Source organism: Acinonyx jubatus, chromosome A2, assembly GCF_027475565.1.
Source record: "Acinonyx jubatus isolate Ajub_Pintada_27869175 chromosome A2, VMU_Ajub_asm_v1.0, whole genome shotgun sequence".
Lineage (NCBI taxonomy): Eukaryota > Metazoa > Chordata > Mammalia > Carnivora > Felidae > Acinonyx > Acinonyx jubatus.
In genome coordinates, this window is record NC_069383.1 from 89,319,808 (window position 1) to 89,337,986 (window position 18,179).

The 18,179-nt window shown below is 36.5% G+C and overlaps 1 protein-coding gene across 2 annotated transcripts in view; it reads right to left on the minus strand.

Annotated features, from left to right (window-relative positions):
• NAMPT (nicotinamide phosphoribosyltransferase) overlaps nt 1-18,179 on the minus strand; it is a 220,897-nt gene that overhangs the window by 17,413 nt on the left and 185,305 nt on the right. For both annotated transcript variants that reach the window (XM_053218617.1, XM_027071685.2), the window contains exons 2-4: nt 4,381-4,537; nt 2,922-3,025; nt 862-990 (exon numbers count right to left, since the gene is read on the minus strand). In XM_053218617.1, coding sequence (XP_053074592.1) covers nt 862-990; nt 2,922-3,025; nt 4,381-4,537 — 390 coding nt within the window. The remainder of the gene's footprint in view (nt 1-861; nt 991-2,921; nt 3,026-4,380; nt 4,538-18,179) is intronic.

An 18,179-nucleotide genomic window follows, 5' to 3' on the forward strand; every position in this document is an offset into this window, starting at 1 on the left:
GAAAGGAAAACAAATAAAAAGCCTTGCAATATAAACTCAGAGTCTATTATGTAGCCTCCTTTTTGGACTTAATGATCAGCAAGTGTTCAGTGTGTTTAGATGAGACATATCAGGTGGTAAAGCCAGCCTCAGCTCTAAACTGATTAGATAATGAAGAAAGCTGTTAAAAATCTGAACAAAATTCCCTTTGTATAATTAGAACAGAATATCCGCAAAATATCTTAAATCACTAAAAATATACCTGTGCTGTTTTTCTCAGTTTTTTCTATGACAACATAGATTTCAGATTGCAACAAACGAGACAGAAGCCAACTGAGCCTTACCGGTACTAGTTCTTAATAATTTCACACAGATAAAGTCTTAGAATGTTAGATTTTCCTGGAAGGAACCTTAAAGATTATTTAGTTCAACTGGCATTTTTTTAAATGAGGAAACTAAGGCCTGGAAAGATTTAGTAAATTGTAGATTACACAGCTTTATCAGCAGCAATTTTAAAACTAGAATCCCAGTTCAATGGTTTTTACATCTTCAATTAATGGTTTTTTTTTTCAATATATGAAGTTTATTGTCAAATTGGTTTCCATACAACACCCAGTGCTCATCCCAAAAGGTGCCCTCCTCAATGCCCATCACCCACCCTCCCCTCCCTCCCACCCCCCATCAACCCTCAGTTTGTTCTCAGTTTTTAAGAGTCTCTTATGCTTTGGCTCTCTTCCACTCTAACCTCTTTTTTTTTTTTCCTTCCCCTCCCCCATGGGTTTCTGTTAAGTTTCTCAGGATCCACATAAGAGTGAAAACATATGGTATCTGTCAATTAATGTTAAATAAAAATTAAAAACAAAACAAAACAAAACAATTCACCTCGATCCAATTTGTAAGCCAGTAACACTCTGGATCTGTGTTTTCCACTGTGAAGAGAACATTTCCTCGGGGAATGACATAGCCCTCAGGAACAGCTTTTATTTCTATTGGAAGATGTCCATCATATTTCTGGTAAAAGACAATAATGAAATTATTCATTTAGTAAATGATAATCAGATACCTGCTTTAATAGGTTCTTCATATTTTACAGAAGCTAAACTTACTCTCACAGAAACTGCAATTGTACATATTATATTGCTAGTAATATCCTCATTCTCTTAAAATTAGCTAAGATGATTAACAGTTTAGACACCGACATTAATTTTTACATTTTATGTAGTCCAAGTACTTCTGCTAAGAACATTTCTACCAGAAGATAGAGATAATCTCAAACTGGTCAAAACAAAAAAGTTGTTTTTTCTCAAGATTTCAAAAAAAAAGAAGAGTTTATTCCAACATATTCCAAAAATTTTCCAAGAACACTCCTTCTTCTAAGTTGCCATTTTCGTAAAACAAAAGCTAAATACTAAAAAGATAAAATAAGGGACTACTATTAAAGAGTAACATGAACAAAATAATGTCAAACAAAAAAAGGAAAAAAAAGAGAGGTCCCTGACAGTACAAGAACCTTAAGCAGGTTTTCCCTTTATTCTGGTAGTAGACCTGAAACTGTTTTCGTAGAGTGGATAGACCAATCATTAAGTATACTTTCTAGAGCTTTGGCAATGAATATCCAAGTACAACAATTCTCTCCAAAACTAGGCTGCAACATATTTGCTACAGACTATGTGATCAGATATTTAATTACGCCTCCCTTCTTTTAAAGGTAAGGGCTGTGGCTACATTTTGGCTAGGAAGGCAAATTATTTCAGAAATCCTAGTAGTTTTTATGTGATTTGGGACAGGTAAATAGATAAAAGAAAAGTCTGTTTAATGAGAAGCACTGGAAGTCTCATGATACAGCAGAAAGAATACTGCCTTAGAAATCCCAGCTCGGACTCAACAATCTGGACTCAGACTGTGGGCAAGTCATTCAACATTTCTCGTCTCAGACTATTCTTCCAACAGGGTTAGATAAGACCATCTCTAGGTTAGATCCCTACGATTCTCTGAACATAAAAAAATCAAAAGATTTATCACCCTGGCTACTGGGAATTATATATAGCCTAACACTTATCTATTCCTATTCTCTTCCCAACAAACCAAATAGGGTAAGTGCAGGAATTAGCCCCCAGATTTTACTGACCTTACTTATGAGGAAATTATACCACAGAGTGCTTACTTGACTTCTTCAAAGACCCATAAGTAAAAAATAGTAAAACTCAGTATGACAACATAGGCCTGAAAGTTAAAGTATTTCTAATTATTTTGTTGATGGTAGTCTACAATGGAAAAGACATTTGTTTTTAAGATATAAATGAATTAACACTTAACGCGCCAAGATGCCTAAAGATCCCATTCCCAACCTATCTTCGTAATAATCACCACCATTCAACTCTTCTAACTCAATTCCCATATCTTTAGATGCTCAAAATTAAGTAACTGATCCAAACATGCTAGGTATTAATATCATAGTACAATAAAGAATGAAAGCCAACTTTATGGATCTACAGCAAACCATTCCAATTATTCAGTAAGGGAAATTTCCTAGAAGTACTGGGTAATGATAGACTCACTGCATCTATTGCCTTAGATAAGCTACAGCCAAGAAAATAGACCAAAATTTCAAAATTGCCAAATAATGATGCTCCTTCCTAATATTTTCAAAGAAAAGAGGAAATCACCTTTCTGAAAAACACTATCTAAATTATCATTTGTTTATATTACAACAAATTACTGAGACCTGCTATAGATTCTATATACTAATTATTTGCCACCATAAAAAAATATTTAAATGTTACCCTTAACTTTTCCCAAGAATGTCTAAAATAGCTCTTAAATTTGGGCCAGACAGAAAAAAGTTGTAATTATAGAACAGACTTCTATTCAAGTTCCTTTGTAAGAAATTTTGAACTGAAAGAAAAACCAAAGTAGAGCAAAACATTAAAAACATTTTTTACCTCAAGAATGTAGTTCCATCCCTTTTCATTAAAGACATCATCCTGGAAATGCTCTCTGTACACCTCTTTGGCTTCCTGGATCTTCTCTTTGGTCACAACTTTACCTAAAAGGACAAACGTTTCCTGTTTACATTTCTAAAAGCATTCTATGAATTGCTGAGTTGTGGTAGGATTCATGTCTCTACCTATTTCACCATTCTGTGGATAAAAAAACAAGAACTGAGAGATTAAATGATCACCCAGAGTCAACAGCAGAGCCAGAAATGGAATCTGCCCTTCTGATCACTCACCCTATGTTAATTTCCAGTTTGAAAAACAGGTGTGCAGAAGCAACTATTACACAGAGTATTTTTTTTTCTTAATCCCAGGAATAAGGTAACTTCTAAGACGTGTTTTTTCTCTCACTATTAATTTAAATACTCTTGAAATTTGATACAGATAATTTTCCAGGTGAATCTTTTTGCTTTATTCATAAAGGATGTCTTCAGGGATGATAATCCAATAATTTTCACAATTACTAAGTTTTTAAGTTTTTGCTCCTCAAGTACACTTTTAGTTATCTTTATCTGTAAAATTAGGGTAATAGTAGAGTACCCACTCACAGGATGATTGTGAGGACTGAGTTAAGACAGAGGAAGCACTTAGCATAATGCTAGCCTGTAATAGGTAGTCAGTATATTTTAGGTATAATTAATAATGTCATGTTGTATCAAGTTTTTAAGCTGTAAAACTGAAGTGTGACATCAGTCTTAAAAATGTGTCAAGATCATGGAAAATTTTCAGTTTTTATCTGTGTAAAATTCAACTTAATCTGTATTCAATTCTGAGATTATTTTTGTTTCAAAAGGTCAGAGATGAAATTTTCCAAAAATGTATAAAACTTTTGGGAACTGTTCCCCCCCCACCGTCCTTGAAATACCATTATAAAACAAACTAGAAATGGACTTTCAAATAAAACTGCACAGAAATTATTTTGGGGGTTTTCCGTTTTAAAATACATTTGAGACTAAGGCCGCAGCATCAGGTAGTTCTGAAAAATAGGCCTTTAAGATAAAAATGACTATGATAAAAATATTCTAATTGCTACCATGATTCAAAATGAGTTCCCAGGTCAATAATGAATCCTCTACTGTGAATTAAGGACTTAAAATCTATTAACATACCAGATTAGCCTCAGAAAATTACTGACTTTTCTAAACTTATTCCCAAGTTTATTAGTTTCAGAAAACCTTTCTCATATTTAGAACCAATCATATACCAAATTATAAGATTTATGTGTTCAAATTAACACATTTTTTACAATTCAAAAAAAAACCCTAAAATAGTCAAAATAATTTAGTAAATATCAAAATTAAACTGTTCAATGAGTTCCTTTAAATTAAGAATATAACAATATAGGAGAAAAATTATAAAGAGCTACATAAAAGCAGTGTTTGAAATGTACTAGGAAAAATAATACCTTTTAAGTACTTATTAAGAATGTACTGCAACCCATAAAATACTGTTTCCTCGTATTTCACCTTCTTTATTTTTGAGTTTTCTGTCTTCTTTTCACGGCATTCAAAGTAGGAATAAACTTTGCTGGTATTGGGTGGGTACTGTTTATAGTGAGTAACCTAAAGGCGAAAGCAATACTTGAGTTAGAAAACATTCGAATAGAATAGAAATCATGACTGAAAGGGCTTGAAATTATTTAAAACCAAAGAAACTAAACTTATTTGCTATTCATCAGCTTCTTTTCCTGGCTGTAAAGAATAAAAAATAAGTATCATACTTATTAGGATACTTTTAATGTTCACTATCTTACTTTGAAAACCACAGGAGAGTATTAACTTTTATAAACAAATCAAATGAACTTAAGGAAGTACGAGGCTTCTAAGCTGGACAGGCACTTGAAAATAAAGTTTGAAGAAAGTTATCTCATTTGATCTTGGGGAACGGTCTTCCTCCAGGGGAAGAGAGACGTAGCTGCCTGGCAGGGGCATAACCAGGATATAAAAGAACGTACTGGAAGAGTGTGGTACTGTTACTATCTAAATGTGGTATGTTTGAGAAGTCAATAGGCAATGCTTCCCATGACTCGACTTCTTCATCTGTACAGCCAGGTAGGGAGAATGACTCCGATCTTCACAATAACACATGGAACCTGGATGAAAGCAACAGCAGGAGAAAACACATCTTGTTTCATAGTACTACTTGTTCTCCAATTACCACCAAATTGGGAAATAAGTCTATCCAATGCAACAGCAAATCCTTAGGAGCGTAAAAATAAGTATTATAAATTTTTCCATAAATATGGGTAAGAGTCATTGTTGAAAATTAATCTTTGTTTTAAGAAAAAAGTGAGTTCATTATAGTTGGATTTTTTTTTTAATATTTTAATGTGGTTAAAACATTTTACCGATAGAAAATAACTGGGAGAATAATGTGTATTTGCTCTGTTGTAACATTAGGAATGGTCATGTCCTAAAACTTAAGGTACAGGGTGGTAAGGTAGGTCATGGTGGAATAATCTTTGCAGCACAAGTTTCATGAATGACCACTGTGACATGAACCATGGTTCCTGGTTAGCTCTGATCCTCAGTTTAGGGAAACCAATGCTTTCCTTGTTTGGTTGCACAATCTTAATCCCAATGAAACTTGGCTTTAATCTTTGTAGCTTAGCACAAAAATTCTAAGATGAATATAGTCTATACAGAGAGCAAAAGAAAAAAAGATCACAAATGTTTAATGTTTCTGCTCCAACAGAAGCAACTTGTCACTCTATGAAAACAGCACCTGTACGCCGCTTGAAGCCAACTGGGTGGTCAATTTTAAACCTAGAGGTACTACACCAGGGTTTTTTTTCAAGGTTACAACCTGGAGACTGATACCACTGAGGCTGAAGTAGCAGCTTAGTGAAGTAGCTAAAGCCAAACCCAAAGCAGTTAAATCTTCAAGCCGATTCACTAAAATGCAAAAACAACATTTATATACACGTATGAATGATACCCTATTTCAACTGATTAGAAAAAGAGAACACTATCTAAAAACATACCCAAGAAGTACATAAAACTGAAAATGCCCAGTTTACAATCTAAATAACTCTTAACTCCTTTAGTGGGAATAAGCAGTGAGGTAGAAGAAAAGTCAACTATGATGAAGTAAAAATTGAAGGAAGGTCTGGATCACATCATGCAAGTTTATAAAAGCCAGATTCATAGCTGTGACTCTCAGTAGTTAGCCTGACCTTTTACAGTTCAGATACTCAAAGGTACATCTTTATAAATTTACTTTTTCTACATCAAATTTAAAAGTATGAGAAGGTAAATGAATCTTCTGAGTAGACCAAACAGTTAAAAGCTGAATGGAAATGTCCCTAAAGCATTTAACTCTCCTCTTTGGTCTAAAAGTATACTAAAATTTTTCGATCAGACAAATAGAGTCCCAGTTCTGGCCAATAACTGAACATGTTTATAATTTTAAAGCTTTACTTCTGCCATGTTTTTTAATTATGGTACTTAAAACCTTAGCACAGGGGCACCTGCATGGTTCAGTCATTTAAGTGTCCGATTCTTGATTTTGGCTCAGGTCATGATCTCACGGGTTAGTGAGATCGAGCCCTGCATTGGACTCCATGCTAACAGCATGGAGCCTGTTTGGGATTCTCTTTCCCTCTCTCTGTCCCTCCCCTGCTTGTGCACACTTGCTCTTTCTCTCTCTCAAACAAACGTTAAAAAAAACATCTTCTTTGGACAGCTTTAGAGAACTGTTCTGCAGTTCTCTAGGTTTAAGAACTGAACTGCTAAAGCAGCTAATCCTCAGGTAATTAACCATGAAATCTAATTTACCATTAACACCTACCAATGAACACCCAATACATTTATAGAAAAAAAACAGTATAGTTAGATATATTTGTATTGGCTTATACCATTGTTTAAATCGGGGAAATTTTTAAACCGAGCTTCTTAGTAAATACTTTTCTACAAATACAGCCAAAAGATGATTTACAATGATTCTAGTTCTGGTAGGTTTACTATCCTCTTCATTTTACTTTCTGCTAAGCTGGTCTCTCTGAACCTGGGAACCTTCAGAAAATGAGATGATACAGGCAGAAAATCAAATTAATTAATTGTTATTTTATAAATAGTTCATTCACAAATATACATCCTGTGTCCACTATGTGTCAGGCACTGTTTCAGATTCTGAGGATGGGGAAATAAAATGGACTGAGACAGTTTCTATTCTCAAAGGGCTAATGAGGGCTGAAAGGTCAGAGAAAACCAATATATAAACACCATAATTTCAGATACAGATGGAGGTTTGGAAACTTAAAAGAAAATGATAGGCCAAAGGGGGCCTGAGAGACTGCTGTAAATAGGGGGCCAAGAAGGCTTCTCCGAGATGGTGACATGTGACCTACACAACAAGGAGATGGAAGACACACTGACGTAAGGGACAGGACACGATGAAGGCCAGCATGGCTGGTTCTTAGAGGTGCAGAGAAGGAGGAAGTACATACATGGTAAGGTCAGAGAGATGCAGAGACACGATCACGTAAGGCTTACAGACAACAACGAGGAGCTTGAATTTTACATCAAGTGCAATAGAAAGCCACTGGATGTTTTAAGCTGGAATGAATATGATCTGATTCATATTTTATAAGGATCAACTGGACAGTGAGGTGGATAATGGATTACAAGGTGACCAAAGAGGAAGCAGGACCATCAGGTAAAAGATTACTACACCAAAGACTAGCTTAGGTGAGAGCAGTGGCTCATCTGGAGGTAAAGGAGAATTAGGCTAAAACACTAGATGTGGGGGTAATAAGGGGGAGGGATTAGCACTGTTTCCTACATTTTTGGCTTGAGCAACTGGGTGAATAAGGGTGCCGTTTACGGAGATGGGAAAGGCTGTGGAAGGAATGGATTAGAGCTGTTTTAAATATGTCATGTAATGCTAACAAAGTCTCACAGTATTCAAAATTAAACTACACAAAAGAAGCTCTAAAATCACGTTGGTTTTCTTAGCACTACTTTAGCTTCCATCAATAGGAAAAATGGTTCTATAGTAAACTTAACATTTTTTATAAGATGAGAATAGCTAATTTCTCATAATATCCCCAGCAAACCTTACTCCTAAAAATGTTTCCTAAACTAGCATGATTTTCCTACAGCTAATAGAGCACTACCAGTACATAAATACATGTGTGGTAAAGAACACAGGCACACAAGAAAATGTAGTTCTTTTAACAGAACCTAATTTCACAGTCATGTGAGTGATTTACTTCATGAAAAGCTTCTAAAAATTATAATCGCTAGGGTAAATATCCTTGTCCCAAGTATGACATTTAAAGAGAAATATGAGAAATATTTAAGTTGCATAGAATCTTTCTGTGAGGGCAGACTCTTAACTTTTTCCTGAGCTTCTCTAGATTTTCCATTAAGTCGATTTGGTGTCTTTTCAAGAGCTTTCCTCTCATAATGGGATCACATGTCCAAAGGCAATCACTACTAACCTACTTTACCAGTTATAATTTTAACAGCTAAGTAATTATCATAAGCCAACATTTTAACAATACCATGTGTATATAAGAGCACATGGGGTAACATGTATAATGCCACAGAGTAAGTTTTACTATCTCCAAAATTTATAAGGGCACTCAGAAGAGGATCCACTCAGCCTTACAATGAATGGCTAAAACTTTATGTCTCTTCAATGCTACTGTGCTTAAAATAGCAAAAATCAATCAATCAATCAATAAATCTTCTTTTCAACATTTTTAAAAACCTCTCAAGTCCTGGAAATACTTCTGTTGCCACAGAAAATAATTCTTTGCTATTTGGCTTTTGAAGCGATAATAACTTCAAAAATATGGCTTAAAAATATTTGGATTACATTTTGGGGGAGAGAGGAAATTGTCAAATCAGTTATAATCACACTACCCCTTTTTTGGCACAGAGCGTTTGATAATTTGTACTTTTTTGGCTGCACCCTTGAAAAAGATTTAATCAACTGACAAAGAGGACACCAGCTTCTGGTATCTTTGTTTTGCAAAATCTTACAAAACTTTACTGATCTAAGTTAATCTTCCTCTGAACTATATTCATGACTTACATACAAGATTTTATTTCTATTGCCTGGGCTTTCCCTATAACTTATAGTATAAACCTTACTGGAAAACTGCATTGTAAGAATGCACAGGTTGGGGCGCCTGGGTGGCGCAGTCGGTTAAGCGTCCGACTTCAGCCAGGTCACGATCTCGCGGTCCGTGAGTTCGAGCCCCGCGTCGGGCTCTGGGCTGATGGCTCAGAGCCTGGAGCCTGTTTCCGATTCTGTGTCTCCCTCTCTCTCTGCCCCGCCCCCGTTCATGCTCTGTCTCTCTCTGTCCCAAAAATAAATAAACGTTGAAAAAAAAATTTTTTAATAAAAAAAAAAAAAAGAATGCACAGGTAATTTGACATAGAAACTGCAACAGTCCTCCACTCCTTACAAAGATCAGGCTGCCAGGAGAGCCGCTGTGACATAACTTAGCTGCCAGATCAGGAGCAATGAAAGAGAAGCAACTATGAAAAATGGGGACAGGTCAGAGAAAGACACTGGGTTGCTAAAGTCCCAGCCAGGACAAAATTGCCAGTGAGAGGATTCTCATCTATCCCCAACTCTTTTTCCAAAAAGCCCAAACCTTTAAGGTTTCTTATTCGCCATTAATGAGACAGCAAAATCTGTTTTACAAAAGCCACCCTGGGTGCCTCATCATCATAAATTATATAATCTTCTGTAACTTCTCTAAAAACAATTTTCACCCATTCTGAATTTTAAGAGACATCTTTTGTCTTTTAAATACCTAGGAGATCTCCAATATTTATTAAATGAATTGATGAAAATGGGCTGAGTTCTAGATAACCAGTTTACAAATGACCTTTTGAGAAGCAACCCACGCTGGACAGCACAATTCATAACAATGGGTGATATGCTTTAATACACATTTCATAACAATGGGTGATGTGTAAATTGCTTAGAGATTACTGTTATACACTATATATATTTTTTTCAACTTAATTGACAACATCTTCCATTTTTATCTAACAGGATAAATGTTCAGAAATAATGAAACTATTCTCTGCTGTAGATTGTTACAAACATTATTCACACAGTAGGAAAAGGAACAAGGAACAGAAATGCATCTTTTAATGAGCCAGTTATTTGTAAACTAATCATTGGCTACCCCAGAGATAGGTGGGGAACCCTCCACCCCCAAACAGAAACCTGACCTGTCTCCTTCACGAAAATTTCCAAATGCCTTTTAAGCACCGCAGTGACTAACACCCCTCAATGCACCCTTCCTTACCTGGCCTAGCACAATGTAAATACAACCCAGTAGATAACTGTGCTTTATGCCATTTTGAAATGATTAAACAGGAACCCAGGATGAAAATGGAAAAACAACCACATTTACCTGTTTTCTCAGTTCCTTATTATGTATGATATAGTATGCGATTATAGAAATGAACCCTCTGGAGAGGATACAAGGACAAACAAAGCACCTGTGTTGTCATGTGCTTAAGCACTATCCTACTACTTGCAAAATACCTTTTTATGGTCCTTAGACGACCAACTATTCTTTCTTCAGTTTTAGAAAGAAATCAATGTTGGGGCGCCTGGGTGGCTCAGTCGGTTAAGCGTCCGACTTCAGCTCAGGTCACGATCTCACAGTCTGTGAGTTCAAGCCCCGCGTCGGGCTCTGGGCTGATGGCTCAGAGCCTGGAGCCTGCTTCAGATTCTGTGTCTCCCTCTCTCTCTGCCCCTCCCCCATTCATGCTCTGTCTCTCTCTGTCTCAAAAATAAATAAACGTTAAAAAAAAAAATTAAAAAAAAAAAAGAAAGAAATCAATGTTATTCTCTTATCCATCAACATGTCTAAAACCACTAGGTTCACTACTGTAACTAGCCAGTACTTTGTTAAGTACTGATAAAGATATCTAATAGTTTCATTTAATTGCCAAATAAAAATTTCATTGCTTCTAACATCAAGATTCTGATTTGTCTCTTTTTCATCTAAGAAGATTAAAAGGTAAAAATGGGATATAGCCTATAAAGACCACTAAATATGTAAGGCAAATAAAATTTAAAAATATTAGTATGGAATACACAATGTATTTTATTGTGCTGTTGTAAACCATTGGTATAAAACATATCAACCTGACTAAATCCTCTTAAGGGATATTTTTTGGGGGGATATTAAAAATCTTACTAAAAGATTTCATATTAGACCAGTTTGGAAGACAACAGAATAAGAGGACCCTAGGCTTTCCTTGTCCCAAAACAATTAGATAATTATCAAATCATACTAAATACCCTAGAAATTTACCTGAAGGCGGGAGAACAAATCCCACAACTAAAGGTAGAGAAGAGGCCACAAAAAAGAAGGCATAAGTATGGAGACGTGGTTTGGGAGAAACGGATCGTGGCCGCTATGGTGGAAGGGAGAAGGGCTACAGACAGACAAACACACAAGGGAGCACGGAGGAATAAGAATCCCCATAGCACTTAGCTTGGAAAGTGAGAGGAGCCAAATTTTGTGAGTTCTTGCAATCAGCAGGGCTTAAAGCCTGGAGTTTTAAAGGTCAGCAGGCTTGGCCGGGATACAGCTGAGAGCACTGCCCTGCTCCTATAGAAAAGGCAGGCAAACAGCCCATGAACATACAGTGTGAAAACAGTGATCTGCAAAACAGCCAGGGCAGGCACACAGTGGGGAGGTTATCTGCTCATCTTGGAGCATGTCCCAGAGAGGCAGCATTCATAGATAGACTCCTCTGGGAAGAAAGGCCCTGGCAGAAGCCATTTCACTCCCCCTGCCCTTCAGCATAAGCACAGGGCCACCTGTGGGAACCAGTGCAACACCCACACTCCCTACCTAACTTGCTTACACAAAGCCCCCACGACCCACTGCCACCGTGCACTTGGGTGGAATTGCCCCTCCCATTCACATTTGCCTCAGTCCTAGCACTTTGGGCCCCCTGGCCCAGAAGAGGGCCAAACCCTGAGCACATGGCACTTCCTGAGGTGGGAGATTTGCAGGGCCTCAGTTCTACTAGTGATAGTGACATGTCTCACTTCACAAACAGAACAGAGCACACCTAGTTAAAATGCACCACATTCAGGCTAGGGACCAACTACTGCCCATGGCAGACAAAGAGAACCTCTATAGATGATTGGCCTAAAGGACACAACAGGTGAGCACATGCAGCACACATTGGAGGCATTCCCAGAAGTGCCAGGCCCTGGGGAACAGGGGACACTACACAATAGAGTACTATCGGACCTCTTCTTTATAAGGCCATTACCCTCAAGAACAGGAGACGTAGCTAAGTTTCCTAACACAGAGAAGCAGGCAAAGAGACTAAGACAAAATTAGAAGACATTTTGGAACTTGTTCCAAATGAAAAACAGGAAAAGGCCATGGGCAGAGATCTAAGTGAAACAGATATATGTAACATGTCAGAGAATTTAAAGTAATGATCATAAAAACATTCAATGGACTTGAGAAAAGAGTGGAAGACATCAGTGAGACCATTAACACAGAAATAACGAATAACCTAGAAGGGATAAAGGGCTAAGTAAATGAAATGAGAAACACACTTGATGGAATGAGCAACAGCCTGGAAGAACATAAACCAACTAATAATCTAGAAGACAGAGCAATGGAAAGTAATCAAGCTGAGAAAAAAGAATTACGCAAAACGAGAATAGAGAACTCAATGACTCCATCAAACATAGTAACATTCATATTATAGGAATCCCAGAAGAGAGAGGAAACGGGGATGAAAAATGTATTTGAAGAAATAATAGCTGAAAACTTACCTAACCTGGAGAAGGAAACAGATATCCAGATCCAGGAGACACAGAGGACCCTCCAAAAAAAATCAACAAAAGCAGACCCACACCAAAACATATAGTAATTAAAGTGGCAAAATAAAGAAACAATGTTTAAAGGAGCAAAACAAAAGAAGACAGTAACATACAAGGGAAACCCCATACAGCTATCAGTGGATCTTTCAGGAGAAACTTCCCAAGTCAGAAGGTAGTGGCATGTTAGTTCCAAAGTGCTATAAGGGAAAAATCTGCAGCCAAGAACACTCTATCTAGCAAGGCTGTCATTCAGAATAGAAAGAGAGATCATGTGTTTCCCAGACAAAGGCTAAAGGAGTTCACGACTACCAAACAAGCCCTGAAAGAAATATTAAAGGGGAGTCTCTGAGCGGAACAGAGACCAGAAGGGATAGTATAATGGTAGGAAACAAAAAATCAGTAAAAATGAGTATTTCTGTAAAAAATCAGTCAAGGAACTTAAAAAATAAAAGGATGCAAAATATGAGAACATATATTTAAAATGTGGGGAGGAGAGGAGTAAAGAATGGGTTCAAACTTCAACGCCCATCAACTGCTATATGCCAAAGAGGTTACATACAAACCTAATGGTAAGCACATATATAAAACCACTAATAAACATGCAACAAAGAGAAAGAAATCCAAATATATTAAAGAAAACCAGAAAACCATGAGAGACAGACAAGAATGAATCAGAGACATTGTCAGAAACAATCACAAAAAAATAATGGCAATGAATACATATCTTATAATAATTACTTTTAATGTAAACGGATTAAACACTCCAGTCGAAAGATATAGGGTGACAGAATAGATAAAAAACAAGATCCTTCTACATACTGCCTGCAAGAGACTCCTTTTAGATCTAAAAACACTGGCAGATTTAAAGTGAGGGGATGAAGAAATATCTACCATGCAAATAATGTCAAACGAAAGCTGGAATAGCAATACTTTTTATCGGACAAAGTAGACTTTAAAACAAAAACTGTGGGGCTCCTGGGTGGCTCAGTTGGTTGAGTGTCCAACTCGGCTCAGGTTCTGGTCTTGTGGTTCGTGGGTTCGAGCCCCACATTGGGCTCTGTTCTGGCAGCTTGTTCAGAGCCTGGAGCCTGCTTTGGATTCTGCATCTCCATCGCTCTCTGCCCCTGCCCCGCTTGTGCTTTCTCTCTGTCTCTCAAAAATAAATGTAAAACAAAAACTGTAACGAGACAAAGGATGCTATATAATAAAAAAGGGGGACAATCCAACAAGAAGATATAACGATTGTAAATATTTATGCCTCCAACATAGAAACACCAAATACATAAAACAGTTAATAACAAACAAAAAGGAATTAATTGATAAGAATACAATAATAATAAGGGACTTTAACACACCCTACTTACATCAACGGACAGATGACCTAAAGAGGAAATCAATAAAGAAACAATGACTTTGAATGAACAGATGAATTTAGCAGATATATTCATAACATTCCATCCTAAAACAGAATACACATTCCTTTCAATTGCACGCAGAACATTCTCCAGAATAGATCACATGTTAGCCCAGAAAACAAGCCTCAACAAATTCAAGATCAAAGACACACTATGCGTCTTTTCTGACCACAATGCTAGGAAACCAGAAGTCAACCACAAGAAAAAATGTGGAGAGATGGCAAGGGAGGTTAAAAAACAATGAATGCGTAAATCAGGAAATAAAAGAATAGATTGCAAAGTACACAGAAACAAATGAAAACACAACCGTTCAAAACCTTTGGAATGCAACCAAAAACGATTCTAAGAGGGAAGTTTAAAGCAATACAGGACAATCTCAAAAAGCAATAAAAGTCTCAAATGAACAACCTAACCTTACACCTAAAGAGGCTAGAAAAAGAACAAACAAAACCCCAAACCAGCATAAGGAAGGATATAATAAATATTACAGCAGAAATAAATGATATAGAAACTAAAAAAAGCAATAGAATAGAGCAATGAAATCAGGAGCTAATTCTTTGAAAAACTCAACCAAATTGATAAACCTCTAGCCAGACTCATCAAGAAAAAAAGAGAAAGGACTCAAATAAATAAAATCACAAACGAGAGAGAAGAAATAACAACCAACACCACAGAAATACAATTATGAGAATATTATGAAAAACGATATACCAATAAATTGGACAGCCTAGAAGAAATGGATAAAGTCCTAAAAACGTATAAGCTACCAAAACTGAAACATAAAACTGGAACAGACTTATTGCTAGCAAAGAAATTGACTCGCTAATCAAAAAACTCCAAACAAACAACAGGCCAGGACCAGACAGCTTCCCAGGCAAATTCTACCAAACATTTTAAAAAAAATTTTGATGTTTATTAATTTTGAGAAAGACAGAAAGAGACAGAGGGCAAGCAGGGGAGGGGCAGAAGAGAGGGAGACACAGAACTGAGGAAGGCTCCAGGCTCCAGGCTCTGAGCTGTCAGCACAGAACCCCATGTGGGGCTCGAACTCACGAACTGTGAGATAATGACCTGAGCCGAAGTCAGACGTTTAACCAACTGAGCAACTCAGGTGTCCCTCTACCAAACATTTAAAATAGAATTAATACCTATTCTTCTCAAACTATTCCAAAAAATGGAAAAGGAAGGAAAACATCCAAATTCATTCTATGAGGCCAGCATTACTCTGATATCAAACCAGATAAAGACACCACTAACTCCAGGCCAATATCTCTGATGAACACAGATGAAAAATTCTCAACAAATTACTAGCAAACCAAATCCAACAATACATTAAAAAATTATTCACTACGATCATGTGGGATTTATTCTTGGGCTGCAAGAGTGGCTGATTATTCGCAAATCAATTAATGTGATATAGCACACAAATAAGAGAAAGCATAAGAACCACATGATCATTTCCATAGATGTAGAAAAAGCATCTGACAAAGTACAACATCCATTCATGATAAAAACCCTCAGTAAAGTAGGTTTAGAGGGAATACACCTCAATGCAGTAAATGACATATGTGAAAAACCCATAGCTAACATCATCCTGCATGGGGAAAAATGGAGAGCCTTTCACCTAAGGTCATGGAAAAGACAAGGATGTCCACTCTCACCTCTTTTTTTCAATACAGTACTGGAAGTTCCCGCCACAGCAATCAGCAGAAAAGGCTTCCAAACTGGTAAGGAAGTAGTAAGACTTTCACTGTTTTCAGAAGACATGGTCACACCATATATAGAAAACACAAAAGATTCCACCAAAAAACTATAAGAACTGATAAATGAATTCAGCAGAGTTGCAGGATACAAAATCAATGTACAGAAATCTTGCATTTTTATACAACAATACTGCAGCAGCAGCAAGAGAAATTAAGAGGACAATCCCATTTACATTTGCACCAAAAATAGTAAGACACCTAGGAATAAATCTAACCAAAGAGGTGAAAGACCTGTACTCTGAAAACTGTAAAACACTCATGAAAGAAATTGAAGACAACACAAAGAAATGGAAAGACATTTCATGCTCATAAACTGGAAGAACAAATATTGTTAAAATGTCTATACAACCAAAGCAACTTACACATTTAATGCAATCTCTATCAAAATGCCAACAGCATTTTTCACAGAAGTAGAACAATTCTAAAATCTGTATGGAACCACAAAAAACCCCGAATAGCCAAAGCAATCTTGAAAAAGCAAAGCAAAGCTGGAGGCATCATAACTCTGGACTTTAAGATATATTACAAAGCTGTAGTAATCAAAACAATATGGCACAAAAATAGATACACAGATCAATGGAACTGATTAGAAAGCCCAGAAATAAACCCACTACATATCAATTAATCTTCAACAAAACAGGAAAGAATATCCAGTGGGAAAAAGACAGTCTCTTCAACAAAGAGTGTTGGGAAAACTGTCCTGCTACAAGCAAAAGAATGAAACTGGACTGCTTTCTTACACCATACACAAAATAAATTAAAAATGGATTAAAGACCTGAATGTCAGACCTGAAATCATAAAAATCCTAGAACACGGGCAGTAACTTCTTTGGCTGTAGCAACTTCTTTCTAGATATGTCTCCTGAGGCAAGGGAAACGAAAGCAGAAATAAACTATTGAGACTATGTCTAAATAAAAAGTTTCTGCACAGCAAAGGAAACCATCAACAAAACTAAAAGAGAGAACCTACTGAGTGGGAGAATATATTTCAAAATGACGTATCTAATAAAGGGTTTGAATCCAAAATATATATAGAACTTCTACAACTCAACACCCACAAAACAAATAATCCAATTAAAAAATGGACTAAAGACACGAACAGATAGTTCTCCAACAAAGACATACAGATGGCCAAAAGATAAATCAAAAGATCCTCAACATCAATTCCCCATCAAGGAAATGCAAATCAAAACTACAATGAGATATCACCTCTCACCTGTCAACATGGCTAAAATCAACAACACAAGAAACAACAGGTGTTGGCGAAGATGTGGAGATAAAGGAACACTTTTGCATTGTTGGTGGAAATGCAAACTGGTGCAGCCAATCTGGAAAACAGTATGGAGATTCCTCAAAAAGTTAAAAATACAACTACCCTACGATCCAGTAATTTTACTACTGGGTACTTACCCCCAAAACACAAAAACACTAATTCAAAGGGATACATACACCCCTATATTTACAGCAGCATTATTTACAATAGCCAAGATATGGAAGCAGCCCAACTGTTCCTCCATTGAGGAATAAAGAAGAGGTGGTGTGTGTGCGTGTGTACATATATATGTATACATACATATATGTGTATATATGTGTATACACACACACAATGGATTATTCAGCCATGAAAAAGAATGAAATATTGCCATTTGTGAAGACATGGATGGAACTAGAGAGTATAATGCTAAGTGAACTAGTCAAAGACAAATATCATGATTTCACACATACGTGGAGTTTAAGAAACAAAACAAATGAGCAAAGGGGAAAAGAAAGACAGACAAACCAAAAAACAGACTCTTAATTATGGAGTACAAACATGGTTACCAAGGGGGAGGTAGGCGGGGGGCGGGGGGGGGGGGATGTGTTAAATAGGTGATGGGGATTAAGGAAGGCACTTGTGATGAGCACTGGGTGATGGAATCACTATATTGTACACCTGAAATGAATACTACACTGTATGTTAAACAGCTGAAATTAAAATAAAAACTTAAAAACATATAAAAAACAAATAGGCTTCATATTAGAGAATAAAATATACCAGTCTGATTTGAAAATGGGCAGGAATAAGCTATTAAAGAGATACAAATTTTACTAGTGCATTAAGTATGCCCTGCTAGAATAGAAAACTTTACAGTAATTCATTCTTCTAATTAAAAGCATCCCAGAAAACTGATGTTAAGGCAATTTTACAT